At 55.0% G+C, this 18,793-nt stretch overlaps 1 protein-coding gene and 1 long non-coding RNA gene across 2 annotated transcripts in view; one reads left to right on the top strand and one right to left on the bottom strand.

The window, feature by feature from the left end:
* Positions 1-12,583, bottom strand: part of LOC122379330 (dorsal-ventral patterning protein Sog-like) — a 66,751-nt gene extending 54,168 nt beyond the window's left edge. The window contains exon 1 of the mRNA XM_043361456.1: positions 11,963-12,583. Within this exon, the coding sequence (XP_043217391.1) occupies positions 11,963-12,104 (142 nt within the window). The 5' untranslated portion in view covers positions 12,105-12,583. The remainder of the gene's footprint in view (positions 1-11,962) is intronic.
* LOC122379331 overlaps positions 1-18,567 on the top strand; it is a 73,934-nt gene extending 55,367 nt beyond the window's left edge. Inside the window, exons 2-3 of the long non-coding RNA XR_006256167.1 lie at positions 14,107-14,236; positions 18,196-18,567. This is a non-coding gene — a long non-coding RNA (uncharacterized LOC122379331). The remainder of the gene's footprint in view (positions 1-14,106; positions 14,237-18,195) is intronic.
* The last annotated feature ends 226 nt before the right edge of the window (positions 18,568-18,793 follow it).

Here is an 18,793-nt window from a genome sequence, read left to right as displayed (position 1 = left end):
CCCACTTCTTTTTGCGTCTGGACACGGACCCGACGCAGCTACGAGGGTGGTCAGTGTCTCAGCTCCAGTCTAGAGACTGCATCTCTTGCACCCGAAGCCCTGCCGCGCTATGAAGGCGGCAGCCAGTCTAGCTCTGTCCACATGCCGACCAACCGTTACGCCGACCAGTGATCATTGCAGCGTGGTTTATCAATGCAACAGACGCCGCAGCGAGCGGACCAGCGGCGTCGTATTTTCGAGGGAAGACCGCGCAGAGATACCGGCCACATTTGAAACGTTATCCCGACTATCGGCGGCCGAGCCGGCGCGACTGTTTATACTGGGCCCGTCGGCACTGTGCGGCGCTTCTCGAGCGGCCTGTTTGCTCGTTCTCTGTTCTCTGTTTGCTGTTGCTGCAAGCACCTAATCAAAGACGGCAGCGGGGTCGCGGCGCCGCGGCGCGCGCGCTTATTTTCATTGTAGGGCAATATGAGTGAGCGGCGGCCCATCAGCGCTGGCCGTCGGCGCCGGCGTCGGCTGGGGGTTTCCGTTTCGCGCTATTAGCCGTGCCGGGGGCGCTCGGAGCGTTGCCGTTCCCGAGAACGGCGCCGCAGGCCGGAACGGCGTGGTCGCCGCACGGCCGCTGTTGCCAAGAGGGTGGCTCTGAGCTGGCAACGGCCGCACCGCGTCGCGCATACCTCGCGCTCCTGGGGACTCGTGCCAGTGGCGGCCGCCGCGGCAGGAGCCGCATGGCTCGCGGCAGCACGAGCGGTATGAACCGGCACGCGACTAGGGCTTCCGGCGCCGCCACTGCAACATTGCAACGATCCCTCCGCACTGCCGCAGCTAGGCCCGCCTCCGCCCCAGTCTCCCCGTCTGTCCGTTCTACCCGTCTCATTCGCCAACCTTTCGCAGCTCTCTGCGTCGCAGCTCAGCTCACTGTAACCGGACACTGTCATTGGTGTGGGTACGGACGCGTCGTGCCCAGATGACCAGAAAGAATACCAAACAAACGTTCGCGCACCGGTTCCCCGAACTGGCACCGTCTGCAGCCAGCATGACGGCAGACCGGCCCCGCGGCGCCCCGTAACGGCCGTGGCGGCTTGGCGTCACGTGACTGGCCGCCCGTCACGGCCCGAAGAAGACGGACAGGGAGGCTGCGACAGCCCTGCCGAGGAGGCGCCGTCCTTCAGAGGATTGGGAAGAGCAGAGGAGACAGCACCGAAGGACAGAGCGACAGATAGGTGGAGTCGTACACCGTGGGAGTTCGCTATGGAGTGATTACCGATTACAAACAACAGCAGCTGAGCTGTGCATGGCAGTGGAGGCGGTCGGGCCAGCCCCTCCGCACGGCCGATAAATGAGCTCTGAAAGGCGCCGATTCGGGCCTGCTGAGAGACAAATGAGCGGCTCGCTCAGCAGACACTAAATCGAGCCGAGCTGTCGAACATCGCGACGTGGGCCGATCGAAGCAAATCGGTGGGCTGACTTGGCGGCGTTGGGTAAATCGTATGAAAATGTCAAACGCTAATCAGCAACTCGGCACTCACCCTGAAAGGCGCGACAAGTAGACATACTAGTTTTGCAGGAAAAGAGCAAAAGACCGCAAAAATGCAGTCCGATAGCCTGGGTTACGGTAACTGGAAATGAATGACTTCAAACAGTTGGAAAGCAGATATTCTTTTGCCTGATGGACGGCGGTTGACTCAGGGGTCATAACCCATGCCCGGGGAAAAACGCACAGTGACACGCGAGTTGGCGCCACGACTGGGCCCGAGGCGGACCCCCGACACCAGCCCGTGTAAAAACGGTCACGCACAGTGGGGTCGGGCGCCGGGCAGCGTCAGCACGGCGCCGCCACGGACGGACGCTGCTGACGAGCTGCACGGATTGCATAAACGGGCGACAGGGCGGACGGACGGACGGCGCTAACGGCGCCCCGCGTCGCCGCTGTTTGGTCTGCGGAGAGGAGGCTCTAACGGACCTGCCGTCACTTGTGACCCAGCCGAGACCCTGCAATGGCGACGGTCCCTAATCAGGCCGTCCGCACAGAGACAAAACAAGTTACTTCCCTGGTCCAGAGTCCACTCCTGTGGACCCTCCGCCGGTGAAAATACGTCATCAGTTCACCTGGAGGGTCGCTCTGTTCTGCCTCCAGAGGCGAGTCACGAGATGACTCACTGTAATCGCAGCATGAGACGACTGGCTGGTGTGAGCACCTTTCGGCTGGCTTTTAACTGGCCGGCGAGCGGTGCATTTGTGCTCTCATTGCCGAGATGACTGAGCTGTTTGAGCCGCTTGGCCGCGAACTCCGGCGGTGGCGACAGGCGGGGAGAGACGAAGCCGGCGCGACGCTGAGTGGATGGATTTGTATGGGTCCCTTTGACCGCTGGTGAGTGCAAAGGCCAGTCTGTGTCACATCGATGCCACCGTCGGGCCAGGGAAGCGGCGCGGCGGCAACTGGTGCTATGATGAGTCGCACAACAGTCTTCATAGGCGAGCAGCCGTCCTAGATGGTTCACCAAACTAGAGTTCGGTGTAAGTGGCCACTGAAATAGTCGCGGTGTGGGTCGGATATTGGACACAAGACATTCGACACTGGACCCTAGACAACGGACCCGGGTGGCTCTCCCAAGGCTCAGTATCGCATCCGCTGACTCAGCTTCCACCCAACTTAGGTGTCATCTCAGTCGAGCTCAGCTCAACTCAAGTCAACTCGGGTCGGCTCCGCTGGCTCGATTCAGTCCAATGGGCTCGGCTGACCGGCCTGACGCCGGTCCGGTAGCTTTCCACGTCAGGTATGGTGGCCGTTGTACGGTGACCGAGCTCACGGTGGCCGATCTCGGTGACCTGGTGACCTGTCCGGTGACCTGGTGACCTCGAGTCACCTCCTGAGTCACTGACCTACTACATTGACGGCGAAGTCGGTGACCGTCTGGGCCTCCTAGATTTGGCAGCAACAAGTCTGCCGTCAGACCACGACCTTCGCTGTGCCTCCATCACACTTCCCCCTATTCTCCTTCTGCCAACGCCTGCTATCTCTTCCACATAATCTCTTCTTCTTAGTATGTCATCTCCGAACAGTATCACGGACCAGCTCCACGCCGCCGCAACGGAGTTTTAGCGACATGAAACTCATTGTTTTTCAACTCATTGCATTGTCACAATGTGAGGCGAATTTCCTCAGCTGCATCTGACGGCCTTCCGTCAGCCGCGCCTCCAACGCCGCTGGAATGAGGCACAGTATGCTCTTTCGTCAGAAAGCGTCCGGCCGTGCGTACACGGAATCCATTGCCAGTGTTCGGAGGCGTTCTGCAGTGGCGGGCCGCCGCCCCGGCCGTTCGCTAGCCGCGGTCGGTTGGCCCCCGATACGGCACCATAAACACGGTACTGACCGGCGCGGCGGTGCTCTGCACGGTCCGGTGTAGGGTGACCGACCCGCCCCTGCCGTACCAGCCGTGCTCGCCGGCCGTGCCAGCCGTACCCGCGGCGGGGCGGCGTGAGTGATGCAGAATGCAACCCGTCACCGCGCGGCAACCGACCCACCCTCGGACACAGTAGCCGGCGTTCCTGTGATTACCGGCCGTGAGCTTTGCTCAGAAACGGGCGAAAGTGGTTGGCAGAGCGGCCGCGGGGTGTCGGCACCATCAGAAGCTGGAGCCTGGTGAGGCAGCTAGCTCGCCGGAGACTCGCCGAGCGCAGCTCCGAGGGCTGACGCCAGCTCCGTCGGGCCGTCGGGCCGAGCCGCGCCGTCGCCTGCCACGCTCGGCTGCCGCGCTGATGGAGGCTCCGAGGGTCCCGGGTCGGTGTCGGGGCCGGCCGGAGAGGAGCGCCGCGCCGCTGCCGACGGACGCCGATAGCGGCCCGTCAGGGGCGCCGCGCTGGGGCGATGACCGGGGCGGAGGGGCCGCCAAACTACTACGTACCCACTACTCGGCCGGCAGAGGGTAGGGCAGCCGGTGAGCTCATTGGTGTCGATGAGCTCAGCAGTTGGACAGCTCGCTGAACTCAACACGGCGGCCAGACACGTAACGCTCACGTGCCTTATCCTCGAACGTAGTAACTCCACTCGCAATGCCGTGGTTTTGGTTCGCTCGCTGAACCCAGTGAATCACACGACTGCCTGCCGAATCCAGTGCGAGGCGCACTAAGCGCGGGGCACCCCATTTCCGTCCGTCCGGCTGGCCGGCCGGGTGGTATAGATCGGACCCCGATCTGTGCGGTGCGGAGCACGACGGCCACACCTGAATACCGTCTGCGACCCGTGTCCGGTCCGATTTAATGCATGCTCCCGTGTCGGACGCGTGTTCGGCACACGGGATCGATTAGAGAGCACGCCGACCAGCGAGCCGCGCTGCAGATGGCCCGGAAGGTTGCGTCAGAAGCCTCACGACTGTCTGTGTCTACTCCTGTGTGGCGGCTCGGTCCGGTCCGCACAGAGTGCCGATATCGGCCCGCACCTGCGGTCGTCTCACGAGCGCAGGGGAGCCTCGGGCGCCGCCGTGCGGCCGCCGCCGTCATAGATCGCCGCCGGACCCCACACAGCAGCGGCCCCAGTGCAGACATTAACCATATCAGTAGCAGACGGTGCAGCCGGCGGCTACGGGTGCCCACTAACCCGTTCGCCTTCGTCGGTCGATTGGTGGCCTCCTCACGGCGCAGATCCAATCGCCGCGCCGCAACAGCGCCTAATAAGCCCCCACCCGCGCATGCGAGCAGACGGGCAGGGGCCTCCCCGCTTAGGGGCCGGGCTTTGTGTTCAGAGCAGTGTCTCTTTTTATCGCGTTGCAAGGAGACGTTTCAATGTTGAACTTCAAATAAGATGGAATGCTTCTGTCTCAGGCAACGCTGGCGCGGAGTTAACACTTGCACGCAATGCTGGTAGTCTTCAGATTATAAACAACCGAGTGAGTAATGAGGTGCGGAGAGTTAAAACACAATGTAATTGCCCTAACTGGCTGGGACACGCAGAGTCGGCAGACTATGACGATGATGGATCAGACCACAGCGCGGGCCCGGACGGACAACAAACAGCTCCAGTCCGGTTTTTGCCGCTGCAGCACCCACTCCAACATCTGCACTATCCGGTTACAAGGGGCGTCGTCGTGAGGTCTCAATCGCCACCACCCGGGGAGACCCGATCTGTCCGACCCGCCGGCCGTCAGTGCCGGCTGTGACTGCCGATTTCCCAGCGCGCCCGGCGTGTCTGGGTGGTCGCACGCCGTTACCAGCTGGTAATCAAACGGTACCACCTGCAGCCATTGTCGCTCTCTGTGTGCGCGCCGATCCGTTCCGCGCCGCTGGGCCGCCGGCCGCCGATGGGCTGCGGTGGGGACCGCCGGGCCCCGCTGGGTGCGGGTCTGATCCCCCCAGCGGGGGGCCGCTACCGGGGGTCGAGACAGGGGACGGACGGCCGGGAGGTCCAGGGGAGAGGTGTGAGCAGCCGGCGCGGCGCCGGGGATGGACGCCGGAAGGTCCCGGCGTGGACAGCCGGTCCGGCGCCCAGTCCCTTCTCCTTCCCCTCCCCGTCTCCGACCCCAGATTGTGGGAGGTCCAGCCGGTCGGTCAGCGCAGCGCCGCGCTAAACGCTGAAGTCACCGCAGCCCGTTACTCGCACATGAGAGAAAACTGAGAAAGCGCGTGGATGGGCCCGAGCGACTGCCGAGTCGGCTCGGGTGTCGGCTCTGTGAGCTCGTGAGAGGAATGTGATGGACAGAGGAGCTGCCTGCCACCATGCCCTCTGCGAAGTCCCGGCTCGGGACGAGTGGCGCCGCGCAGCCCCGGAGCTGTGCCATGTGACTGTCTGCGCGCAGTCGGTGTATTGTTAATAACAGAGCACCCGGCTCGCTAATTCTACAGCCTACATAGCGTGATGGCTCTTCGTTATTATAAGCATAAATCAAGACAAGGCCAGGCGGCAGTCGGCAAGCGGCATGCTTACCATGCCAGAAATTCGCCGCCTCCGGCTGGACACCGATGTCGCGTCTTGTAATGCGTTGATCAAATATGCAAGAGGCAGCGGTATTTGTGGAATGCAGCGCTTTAGTTTGAAGCGGCTGAGAGCGAGCGAGTTGCATATGGCATTGACATTAGTCTGGAGCTGATAGGCAGGTCGGTATTAATCATGCATGCAAGGCCCATCAGCGCTGGGAGCCGGCCGTTTTGTGAGCGTCATCGTCGCCTGCCCGGCCTGCCGGCGGTTCGGCCCGGCTCGGCTGCTGATGGGTGACCACCGGCGCCTCTCCGCTACAGGCACTCCACAGGAGGCCACTTGAGCGGCACACTCAGCCCGGCGTAAACCTCTATTACCCGGCTAACCCACAACAGCCGGCTGCCGTCGCTGCCGCTGCACCTCATTGTCTGCACCTGGGCGGCAACAGCCGCCGCACCCAGTGGCCCTGAGAAACTCGGTTTGCTTCGTCCGCTCCCGCCGTTCCGCCCGCTGCCCGTTCCGTCCGGCCCGCCCGTTCCGTTCGCACAGTCCGTTCCTACTTTCAGTTATTCCATCCGCTCAATCCGTTCCGTAGCTCCGTTCGCGTTCCATCGTCTTGCTGAGAGCGTAGAGTACCACTCAGTAGGTAAACCACACTCAAGTGGACCCCCTCACACCACGCCAGTTCCCGCCCAGCCGTACCACGTGGTGTGGCGCGCACGTGGCCGCCGTGCTCGGCCGTACTCGACCACGCCGCGATTTGACGCGCGCGCGCGCGCGAGTGCAGTAGTGTAAAACTCTCCACTCCCGAGTCAATACTGATTGCTTTATCGTACGGACGCGTGTGTTGACTGTGGGGCCGCGGGTGGTCGGCAGCGGAGGAGGCGGAGACGTATCTGTCTGCGGAGACGCCACTGGCGGCGGGCAGCCGACGGACACACGCCGCAGGTGGCTCGAGGTGGCAAGGTGCGGAGCATGTGGGAGAGGCCGCAGGGAGCACATGGATAGGTCAGAAGGCAGTGACAGGTCAAAGGAACGATGTGGTTAGAGAGCACAGCGACCGAGCTGGCGCAGTCGTGGATCAGAAGACAGCGCGCTGAATGTTCAGCGACAGGTCAGAAATGACACGCCATAGATGACGGACGGTTTCTCCGATCGTCTGGCTGCCATCGTCTCGCTACGGCCACTGGACACACTGCAATCATTGAGTGATGGATGGACGATGCGCGTCACCGGCCTTCTGATGACGCCCGGGAGACCGCGGCGCCGGCCCCGGCTCGCTGATGGCGCATTGAGGGAGTTGGGACGGTTCGGGAGCTGAACTGAGCGTTCGGAGAATGCTGTGTAGTCGGTATAGAACTGACAAAAGGGATAGTCGCTCCGAAATGGCAGCTTTCCGCCCTCATGCGGGTCACTTTAGGCAGATATCGATTTGTTGTATGGTGCGCATGAGGGACTCGTCGATGCGCTAGGTTCATGATATATATAAAAAGCGGAAACGCCACAAGCGTGTTCGATATGAGGACGGAGGGTGATCAATAACCCATTAATGCCGCTTGGGTCATATATGACCCAAAAGCAAAATTTTAATGTTCTTTCTTAATGGAGGCAAGTGGCACTTTGAGGAACTTGTGCGTGTGTTTTGTTGGATTTGTGGGTTCAGTGACGAGCGCCTGAGCCGCATAAAACTTGTGTGAGCTCGTCCACTGAAGTTTCTGGAGCCAAAGACGACGGGACTGCACAGCCGCCGGTCACTGGCAATGGCGCGCCGCCCCAAAAAGTAATATTATATTATGTTTGCACTTTACTATCTGTTGAATGATCGTCCACCTGGCATTTAAATTTGTCTGAAAAAGGCATAATGTATAATTTTGCCCTTCTTGTCGCCATCGGATAACTTTTTTTCCTCGTTAAATATCCTTGGGTCATAAATGACCCAGCCGGCAATAGTGTTGTCAATTTTCTCGTATGTTGAATACAAGGGAAGCATTTGATGATTATACGATTATTTATTTCTGGGGGTTGTGATCAGATCACAGTGGCGGATCCAAAGGAGAGGGGTCATATGGGTCACTCATGACCTCCCTTGGGGCCCGGGGGCACCACCGACCTATTAGGGACACCACAGGCCTGACAGGGGCACCACAGGCCTAGTGTTGCGATGTTATGATATCATGAGTGGACCGGTCGTGCGGGGCCGTGACGCGGGGCGGGCCGGCGACTCGGCCGGCCGAGGGGCACCACGGGCCTGTCAGGGGTACCACAGGCTTGTTAGGGGCACCACAGGCCTGCAGGAGCACCATCGGCCTAGCAAGAGCACCACAGGTCTGCCAGGGGGCACCACAGACCTGCCAGGGGCACCAGAGGCCTGCCAGGGCCAGGGGCACCATCGACCTCACAGGGGCACCACCAGCCTCGCACGGGCACCTTGGGCCTGTAAAGGGCTCCACGGGCCTGTCGGGAGCACTTCAGGCTTATTAAGGGCACCACAGTCCTGCCAGGACCCAGGGGCACCAGCGGCCTAGCAGGGGCACCACAGGCACGCCAGAGGCACCACAGGCCTGTCAGGGGCACCACATGCCTAGCAATAGCACCGCAGGCCTGCCAGGGACTCCACAAGCCTGTCAGGGGCACCTCAGGCAATTGTCAGGGCCCAGGGGCACCACAGTCCTTCCAGGGAAACCACAGGCCTGTCAGGCCTATGAGCACCAGAGGCCTAACAAGGGCACCACAGGCCTGCCAGCGGCACCAACGGCCTCGCCAATGAGACGTTGCAAAGCATTGCAATGCAGTGCCTCTTAATATTGTTTGGCTGAGGCCGCTATACAGTATACACAATAAGGTATCTAGCTAAATTGGTTTTCGTGATGACTCCTTATTTGTGACTATACTAATGCCGGTTGGGTCATTTATGACCCATGCTTATAACTTGAGAACCGATGGAATTTCTTTTTTAAGCTTGCACAGTTTTCTTACTGGGACCCGTGTGGCTAACATTTGTTAAGGACAACTTAAGAATCAAAAAATAAAAATTCCGGCATTAATGGGATAAAATTGAATTTAGGGGTTTTAAAGCATGAATTAAAGATGGGCTTTGGATGGTGATTGACATTAAACTTAGCCATATGTTTGCTGTAATAAAATTAACTACTTCGTGTAAAACATATAATGTAAATGTTTATTAGACTGATATAAAATATTAACTCATCCGCACAATCTAATGCTTTTACTTTATACGTGTCAAATAATTCATGATTTAGTGCCAAATCGTGGCCAAATAAGTAAAATGTGCAACCAGTGAAAACAACCCTTCGTGGAATTATGACAACGGACAAGTTAACTCTTTTATGACATTACAACAACGCGACCGCAGTAAAACTGTGAGATCCTCTCAAGTATTCAGCTCTATGTGTCGAATATTGATGGATTCTCTCATCGAGTGGTATGTCGCTGGGGCAGAGGCAGTTGCAGAGACACGACGCGCCCACGCACAATCGACGGATCTGCTGCTGCGGGTTACTGCCGGTCCCATGAAGCAAGGAACTGATTCAACCATGCACTGACATTCCGACATGTATTTTTTTCTGAGAATCTGCCGGAACGAATTTTATCCAGTCATGATGAGGCTGAATTCTTTGTCTATGTGTCACATTGAATTTGTCATGACATATTTGTTATTCAGATTGCGTTACGGAAATGCCAAATAGGTATGTTTTCATCTAGATGTATCTACAGGCTGTGTCCGCAGTGGGAAGGACACGAAAGCCTTTGCATGTTTCCATGCATGCATTATCAAGTCAAATTTGTTGACGAAACAAATATCATTTTCATGTTATTCCCAGCTCCAATTCCTTTTTGGGAGAAAATGGTAAGCGTTACCGGCAGTCGCAATGGACATTCCGTAAGGCCTGCCTATATCCTAAGCCTATATGGGAATCCCTCTCAGCATTCAACAGGAAATCCCGGATCATGCCATCCGGAAGCAGATTATAAGACACACGCACCGAAACCGCTATCTTCTCGAGACCACCCACCAAATTCACTGTGCGCTGTACTCGTATAATCGGCTCGCAGCCTCGGGCCGGCAAACCCGGCACCGGACCGGCCGCGACGCGCGCTGCTTCCCCTGACCTCACCCGTCCGCCCCGGGAACTACACCCCATTCCGAGCCATCTGACCACCATCTCTGCCCCCTTTTCATCAGTGGTGGTTCGACACAGCCTCTCGCTCGCCGAACACCCCTCCCGTGTCGCCGTGACGGCGGGAGGAGCTGCGAACACGCATGAAATATTCATAGGCTGGTAGTGTGAGCGGTAGGACGACAGGTCGGCAACACAGCCGCCCGGCCCGTTGCCGTTTTGTTCAGACCGTGTTGCGACGGCGATTCTCAGCGAGAGCGTGCTGCCTCGCTGTGTCTGACCGTGTCTCGTGGTGTCTCACTGTGTCTCGGCTTTGTCTCACGGTGCTCGATGTGTCTCAGTGTTCGACTGCCCGATGCCGGGCGTGGGTTCCGACCGGCTGAGGCGCTGCTGCTCTTGCTGTTCTAAGCACTTCATTGCGGCCGTAGTCAGCTCGACGGAACGGCCGTACCCCGCTACGCCGAGATAACCAACCCCAACCCCACCATTGCTGATAGAAGTGTTGTGCTTACTGTGGCGGCATGGATGTCCAATGACCGCCCCCGATGACAAAACAAGCACTATTTGATGTGCGCAATATGCAAACGCTGCACCGATTTCTGGTCGCTCATGTGGTGGGAAACAAAATCCTGGACAGGATCGCATCGATTTCAGTGATCAAAACGAACGGTGGTAAGGGTTACAGCGCTGACCTCGAAGCGAACAGTTGCACAGGCATCGGGCACCCGCGTAGCCATGAAAGTGGTCGCGAGCAGGACAGGACAGAAGTTCGTCATATCCATCACCCAATTTCTGATGTTAGCCGAATGTCGCGACTCGCGGACGGCAAAAAAAGTTCGGTAGCGTGCCTTGTCTTATGATAAACACGCCTTTCTTTGCATTTCAGTAACTGGCCTGGGTAGTGGGTGGCAAGATGGGAAATGTTACTTAAAAACAAATAATAATTTGTTAAAGTATCGCCCGTATTTTCTGCTGTATATCAAACACGGTTCCGGTTAGGGGACGTATCTCAATAAGATAGACCGTGTGATGCTGCGCTGAGCCGCTCCCCAGCTCCGACGGGCTCTGCACGCGTCTCTCGGCCGTCTGGGCGCAGCGTAGCGCCGACAAAAGATACATGAATGAAGCAGTCCAATGAATGGTCGCCGCAGACTCAGCAAAAGTTAGTGGTCAATAAAACCGGCCTGATGTGGCGACTGACAGTCCGAATGCATCGCGTGGTTTGTCCAACGGCCGGTTATAGCAAGCTCGAAAACGGTACGGTGCCTCTTCCGGCCAGCTTCAAAAGGAAAATAATAAATGAATGGGAGGGATTGGCTCGGCCTGGTTGCTGGACTGCCTGTTGTAATAGGCCAAGTGCAGCAAATGAGGTTCAATGTCAGCCGTACGGAGCACGAGAGTGGCTATCTTTGGGAACGTTTGGCAGGTTAGAGCGAAGTCGTTGTGTGACTCATTGATCTTGTCTAAATTGGCAGCTCGAGACACGTGTGGGAGAACGGGATTTGAAGCCAACAGGACCTGGACCCGGGCTGGTCCAACCAGCCCACCCACATAACAGTGGCGGCCTATCTGTCAGGTCCGAAAAGCGAGCTCCCGTTTTGAAGCTGTCACAGCCCTGACACAGAGCCCCGACTTGGGGTGGGAGGCCACAGCTGCAGGGCGGGACCATCTCGCCCGCAGCCCGCTCGGAGGTCAGCCCCGATCGTGGTGTCACCCGACGAGCGACGAGCGACGCTGTGTTTACAGGGTGTCAGAAGGCCAACGTGATGTCAGTGGCGCGACCATTCGCTGGTGCAACCGCCACTGGCTGTCCGAACCGGCCCGGCCCGGCTCGGCCCCCCGGAGACAGCCCCGGGGTGTTCCCGGGTGCTGGTTATGGACACGGGTGTGTAAGGGGTACTGAGGGACTCACCTGATGACTTGCGGTGACGGCGGCGGCCCGGTCGGCTGTAGTCGTCTCCTTTGATGGGCGGTTTGGGTCGGCGGCGCGGCTTGGCCTCGCTGACCGCCACGCAGGCGGCCACGGCCAGCAGAAACAGCAGCGGCAGGCGCATCTCGGCTGTGTTCGGCGGCGGACGGTGTCCCTCTCTGCGTCTCACTGAGGCTCGCCGAGTGATGTGGCAGCACCGGGTCGGCGCGGGGGCATTCCACGTCGGCCGCTCCGCACCAGCCACTGCACGCGACGGGCGTCACTTGGGCACTGGCCAGCGCCGCGGCCCGCCGCCGTATGTACCCGGCCGCCGTACAGCCTCGGACGCTGCCGCGCGCCTGCGTCCGGGGGACGCGCCGCCCGCCCAACGAGAGGCACACCGGCGCGCCGCCGCGCCGGCCGGCCGGCCCTCGCCCTCCCCAGGGCCTGTTTGTCAACCATTTGCTTGCACCGGTTGCATCCGATCTGCTGTTTTATGAAGGTTTACAGGCCGGCTCCTGTTTTATCTGCCGGGCGCTCCCATTGATTGTGATGTCTTTCACCATCCGCTAACAAGAATGGCCGCTCGCTGGCGGCTGGTCGGTGTGTGGCCAGTGGGCACCTGATGGTGTGCCGGTCAGCCCACCGTCAGCGGGCCAGGTCAGGGGTGGCCGGCGCGTGCGGCCGTCCCCGTCCGGCGCCCGGTGCCACTGTCAGAGACAGTACCCGGCCTGCTCGTCCTCCGCACACCAATGTGATTTTACTTGCAATAGGCTTTGCAGTCAATGTATGGCACATTTGCATATCTATAGAGGTAATAATTTTGTTCTTTATATGGAGCGTTGTGTTGGAGGCTGGGCATAAAACGCATGCGCAGAGAGCAGTCTGCTGCCAAACGGCGGAATCGCTCGGAACGCGTCCATCGTGGCCGGCGGCCGGTGCGGCGGCCGTCCGTTTATTGGCGGCGGTCGGTACGTTTATTGGCTCATTGGCCGTCTGCGGCCGACGCTAATTGTCGGAGCAGTAGCGCTGACGACCGCGGCGGCACCGCCGCCCAAAGTGTAATGAGAACACGCCCGCGATCGTATGGGCGCTGCTTCCAGATGATATATGAAATGAGTCTGGCCGGCGTCATATACACCAGAATATATGCTAGTTATGTGCTCAGTTTCAAACTAGTTGACCTCTGGTTTTCCAATTATGCACAATTTTAGTGACACTGCGCTATTTCCTGACAGCATGCATGTCGGTTGCACACCAAACGGCTCTTTTTTCTTGGTAGAATGTTCAGACCCAAAGCCCGTGGTGGAGTACAAAAAAGAGTTTATTTAAACAGTTAAGGAAAACAATAATTTGCCAACAATTTGCTCTTTTGGGCGTTTTACAGGTATAACCAGTAGAAGTTAGAACTTTATTTCTTTCCAGCGAAAATTCATTAAAATGCGTTTAGTTGCTTCTATTTTCTCTATGTTCCATCGTTAATTTGAATACATGGACTGGCAAAGTCATAATCGCGGCCTAGCAGAGCTTGCTGCATAAAGGTCTAAAGGTTTTGTATACCGCGCGATTCGGAGGTTCTGGTTTGTTTGGATATTTTAAAAGCCCAAGAACCGATATCCCTAAATGAACACGTTTAATGAACGCTTGAGATAAAAATGTGCATAAAATGACACTTTTATGTCAATAATATAATACAATAAACGATACTGAAAGAAACTTTGTGAAAACACAATTCATGCAGTTTTAACAATACGCGCTAATGTATTTTAGGTTTATCTTACTTTTCCAGTTGCAAAGTAGGATAACTATAGTTCGGCACACTTTTATCGCATCACCTCACTAGTCCCCGCTGACGCGACACCCCTGTCCCGAAATCTGTCGCTGGACTCGCCCGTGCGACCTTGCCAAGGTCAACCCCAGGGGAGGCGACCGGTGACCGGTCAAGACTCAGCTGACTGAGACGTCACGGGCGGCCGCTCAGTCTGGCAGCGCGTCGCTGGGGATGTCTGTGGGGTGTGTACTGTGTATCGAATGTGGTGCTAGGTTGGTGGTGTGAACAAACGTTGGACGGGTATCGACGCGATGACCGGCTTCTTGTATGACATTTGGACAACTGGAGGCTTCTTGCATGACACTTCGTTCGGCAGGACGAAGTTCGGTGCGAAATCCTGAGACCAGCGAACCACGAGCACGTTTAGTGACTGCACTGGCCGAAGTGTCAGCAAGGGTGGACGAACGACTGCGATAACTGGCGACATCGTCACGAAATCTGCTTTGGTGAGTACCGAAACGAACATTCATTTTATTCGTTTGGTTTCGAATTTTTCGGCGATTTTCATTTAAGCCTACTTGTTGTTTATGTTGCTGTTGCTGCTTGTTGCTTTTAGGAAAATGTGCGTGTCCTTTTTAGGTTGATTTTTTTTCAGATTTTCGTCCTGGGTGAGGGGTGTTTCAAAGTGATTGGGGTGAGGGGTGAAAAAGTGAGATCAAAGTTTATATGTTCCAATCACCTTGTCTGTAGATTTTACGTCCATATCTGACCCAAATGAATCAAACTTGCACCAAAAATAAAGTTCAATTAACCTGTGGTGAGAACGGCTTTTGTATGACAATGCCGTTAAATAATTGCTAGTTTTATCACAATTTTGACGACAACGAATTTCTTCTTTCTTCATTGCGTTCTTGGAATGTGGCTAGTGGTCACGAACAAAGCATTGATGCTCCGATAGGCGATAATGGAAACTTGCGCTCATGATTGTTCCGTTTTTTTATTTATTTTTCTGGTTCCCTAAAAAGGTCTAAATTATTGCTTAGTTTACTGCGCATTTGCTTAATGGAGTTGGTTAAGGCAATTCTAATTCTGCACTGGTAGTCCAAGCGGGGGCCTCAGCTCTGCCGCATGGCAGACGGTTGGGTCTTCCCTCCTATCTTGTCACTGGCGGCGGGGGTGCAGCCCGTGGGAAGACTGGGTCCGATCGGCCTCGCGTGCCGCCGGCGCCGTCCCCGCTCCGTGTGGGAGCACTCGCTGATGCAGACCGATGGGTCACGCGTCATCCTCTAGGAATTCTACGCCTCGAGATGTGGCTGCCGTCATGAGGCGCCGTCGTATCACTGATCAGTGCCTCACGGGGCCGGCAGGGGAGCGACCGGAAAGGTGGGGAGACACCTGCTTTGTCGCCGGCATACTATAATAGAGCTGTGACCAGTGGGCGTCTACTTACGGCCTTAGGTACTACATAGGAGTGGCGGAAAGATGATTTATCTTGAATTCATATCGTATCATGTCGCTGCTTAGCATTCGTCATTTGATTTGAGTCCAGTGTCGATCTCTGCTGAGCAATAGCGACGGTCAATATTGTCTATTGAAGTATTTTTCCCATCGAAAGTTGCGATCCAGTGATCTCGGGCTTCCTATAAGCGTTTCTTAATAATATGTCATCCCTGTACGGCGGCCGGTAACTCGAGATATTATCAGTGTTCGCGTTACACTTAGAGGGTATCCTTTCCATCATCATTCCGCTTCGACTTTCAGGTTCCTTTCGCTTGAGTCCTATTTAAGTTCCCTAGTTATCAGCAAGAAACATATGCCTACCAAATAAAGCTGATAGTTTTTTTCAAATACAACTGACAGTCAGAATTACCTGCCCGCAATGGTGGAAGTAGTCCAATGGGCTTTAATGTACCAGCATCAAGGTCAAGGTTACATCAATAAGCCGTGCAACATCCTGTGAATACTTGCAACGGTTTTATCCCCGTCACGCCTCAGACATCTGTGTTTGCTTTTTTTCCATCTAGCGTATCTTCCCAAGAACGCGTTGCACATATTTTCTGTCTCACACTTACAGGTGCAACACAGAGAATAAGAATGTCATTTTTTGACAATCAGTCACGATGACAGAGAATGGTTGGGGTGGGAGTTTAAAATACATTTTTCGGTTTCTGCATTTAAGAAACGTTTTTAGCTGACCTTGCGAACAGACAGATTTGCACAAGTGTCACTTGTAAGCATGCCGAATGTTACAATGACATGGCAGTGGGTAGATTAATTCGTTACGGGTCAACACACCAGACAAACATACATAAACGTAATCGAATTTCTCAAATGACACAGGTTAATTTTTCTTAAGAATAAGATTAGCTGTTGCCATGGTGCTGTGCATTTTTTCATGCTTGCAAAGGATCTATGACGACGTGAGGGTGCGTTTCGTTGCGACCATGAACTCTGATACAGGCGAAACGTGTAATCTTACGAGTGGTTCTCCCGAACGATTTTTGCTTTTGCCTCAGTTGCTGTTATTAATTGTTATATAATATTGAAAACAAACTGACAGAGCCACAATTTGTTTTCCGTCACCCTGTTATGTCAGATACCGTCAGTAACAGCTTTGGTTATAATTTATTGCCCTCGACAAATTTGGAAGGGAGCTTCGAACCAGGCTTGTGATCGTAACAGATGCCTATGTTTCCTCGGATATGGTCAGAATAGAAAATTAGGCACAATTAATGTTATGACAATCGGCCTATTTTTTACCGAAAATGGCAAGGAGGCTTGTCCACTAAACAGGAAAAAGTTGGAGAAGCAACTTTGTATGCCAGCCATTAATATATGGAGGCAAGACGTTATATATTAACACTTGCCACGCAACTGACTTGCATCGTTCGTCCGTTGGTTTTAAACAGCTGTCTTAATAAATTTAATGTTGAGGGATCATACCAGATGGAAGTGCAACTTAACGAGATTATGTCAACTACATAGATCGTATGTTATTTTTTATTTTATAATTATTAATGTAGTTTCATCAGGTTGGCAGCTTCGACTCCAAATAATTGCTATCATAATTTATAAGTGTCTCACTATTATTCGTTTAGTTAAATGTTCAGAGTGGCTCAAACCGTTAGCGATAAGATTGCCAACGTTTTTCGTTGCCGCCCCTATTCCATAAATAATAGACCATTCACCAGCTCAACTTCTTTTGCCATTTAAGTGCCATTTTTACCGATAAGGCGAGATTTCTCATAGAGCGCAGAAGTTTAGGCACAACATTTTACCAAAGGTATTACCCCGGAGGATATCCTTCCAAATATGAACTCGCATCGGCACGGCTTAGTAGCGTAATCCGAAAAGTGCATGCATGGTTTCCTTCACTCCAACCCGCGCTGATATTATCAGGTAACGCGGCTGTATATTTATGAATAAGCTGTTCTAGCCTGTTGCATTACACATGTTCAATTTGTATTTTTGATCTGTTTGTGAACGCTAGTTGAATTGGGCGCCTGAAAACGCTTTAATCGTATCTTCATATTTGCAGGACTTATGCTTGATTCCAAATTATGATCCTTAGCAATATGCCACCTAAATGGTTGCTACATGCAAAACACTTGTTACTCTTGCATAAGCCTATTCTAACTAAATTGTCATGCTACGTCATCGGTGTTTTCAACATGCACGCTTTTCAGAAGCGCTTTGCATTCCACTTTCGTGACTATCAGCGAGTAGCACAATATTTGTGAACATTCACCGATGCGCAGTAGGCCGTTCTCTGCTGTTTTCACGGCCCGCCTCGCTGCAGGGAGCCCCTAGATCGGCCACGTGCCCGCCCCCTGTTGACTGCCTGTCATGGTGTAATGGCGCCCCCGATCGACGTGCCTTCGGTCGTGTGTCGGGGCCCGCCTGGCGCGCGGTAGTGTAGCGCCGTGGCCCCCTTCACGAGAACCTCCCGTCCTCCGCCCGGCGGCGTTCCAAACACCCGGAAAATCCACGGAAGAGACTGCAGGTCAATCGCACCACTTGCGTCACCAAATCGTCTTCTCTTGAGCTCCAGTGTAACATCTGACATTTAAACACATGTCGGTTAGTCTGGCGGTCGGGCGCTCGCTCTTTTTCCCATCTATCGGAATCGAGTGATCGGTCTATCGCCGGCGCAGCGCCCCACTGACGCAGGAGAAGGGCTCAGGGACGGCGGTAGGTCACGACGGCAGGGTGGCCGCCCGGACATGTGTTCTCAGTCGCCGTCCTAAACTTTCACTATTTTTCTGGCGAAGCTATTTCATGACGCTGGTGCAACTGGAGGAACTATTTTTTAAAGTAAGGTCACACTGGCTGTGATTTGGAGCTTAAAAAAAAAAAACATCCACCGAAAAGGGAACGAGTTTACCGTTTGCACTGAAATCAACTGATTCAGGAACCTCCTCAATGTTTTTCTCACACCACATCTCTTCCTGTTCCGTGTACACAGAGGTTGCCAGAAGGGATCAATGGAACGGGAGAAGGGCGAGAACAAGAGCCGGCGCCGCGGAGTCCAGACAGTTGGCGCTGTCGACACATCCCTGACACGGTGACCATGTCGCCATGATGCAACTGGAACTGTGCCCCGCGCAGAGCGGCCGCCTGGCGCCCGGTCAGGGTGGCGAGAGTTACCTTAGCACTTGGAGCTGTACATACTACATAGGTCTGTAGATACCTGTACATACCTGTACCAGCTGATGGCACCTGTCGAGCTGAAGACATGATGCGGTGTGGTTCACTTGTCAATTTGTAGAGTGATAGTTGGTAGTCGATGATAAGATGAAAACGGACGAAAAGGCGGCATCATAAGTGGTTAGGCGTTTCAAAGGAGGACAGAAAAAGAGAAAGGAGATAGGAGATTTCTGGAGAGAAAGGCATTGCTTTTTCAGCAATATTAGCCTCTATCGTGAACCTATTCGAATGGGCCTTGGTGAATGGACAGGGTACAACGCTGTCGTTTCATCATTAGCGGAAGAAAGATTGACATGACACAGGACGTAGCTCTTGTGAGCGTTGTTTTCTCTGAGCAGTTACGCTGTGTAAACCGG

The sequence above is a fragment of the Amphibalanus amphitrite genome, unplaced genomic scaffold (genome assembly GCF_019059575.1).
Source record: "Amphibalanus amphitrite isolate SeventyFive unplaced genomic scaffold, NRLGWU_Aamphi_draft 000075F_arrow, whole genome shotgun sequence".
NCBI classification, from domain to species: domain Eukaryota; kingdom Metazoa; phylum Arthropoda; class Thecostraca; order Balanomorpha; family Balanidae; genus Amphibalanus; species Amphibalanus amphitrite.
Note: the sequence above shows the minus strand (reverse complement) of the source record. Positions and strands in the feature narration are given on the sequence as shown.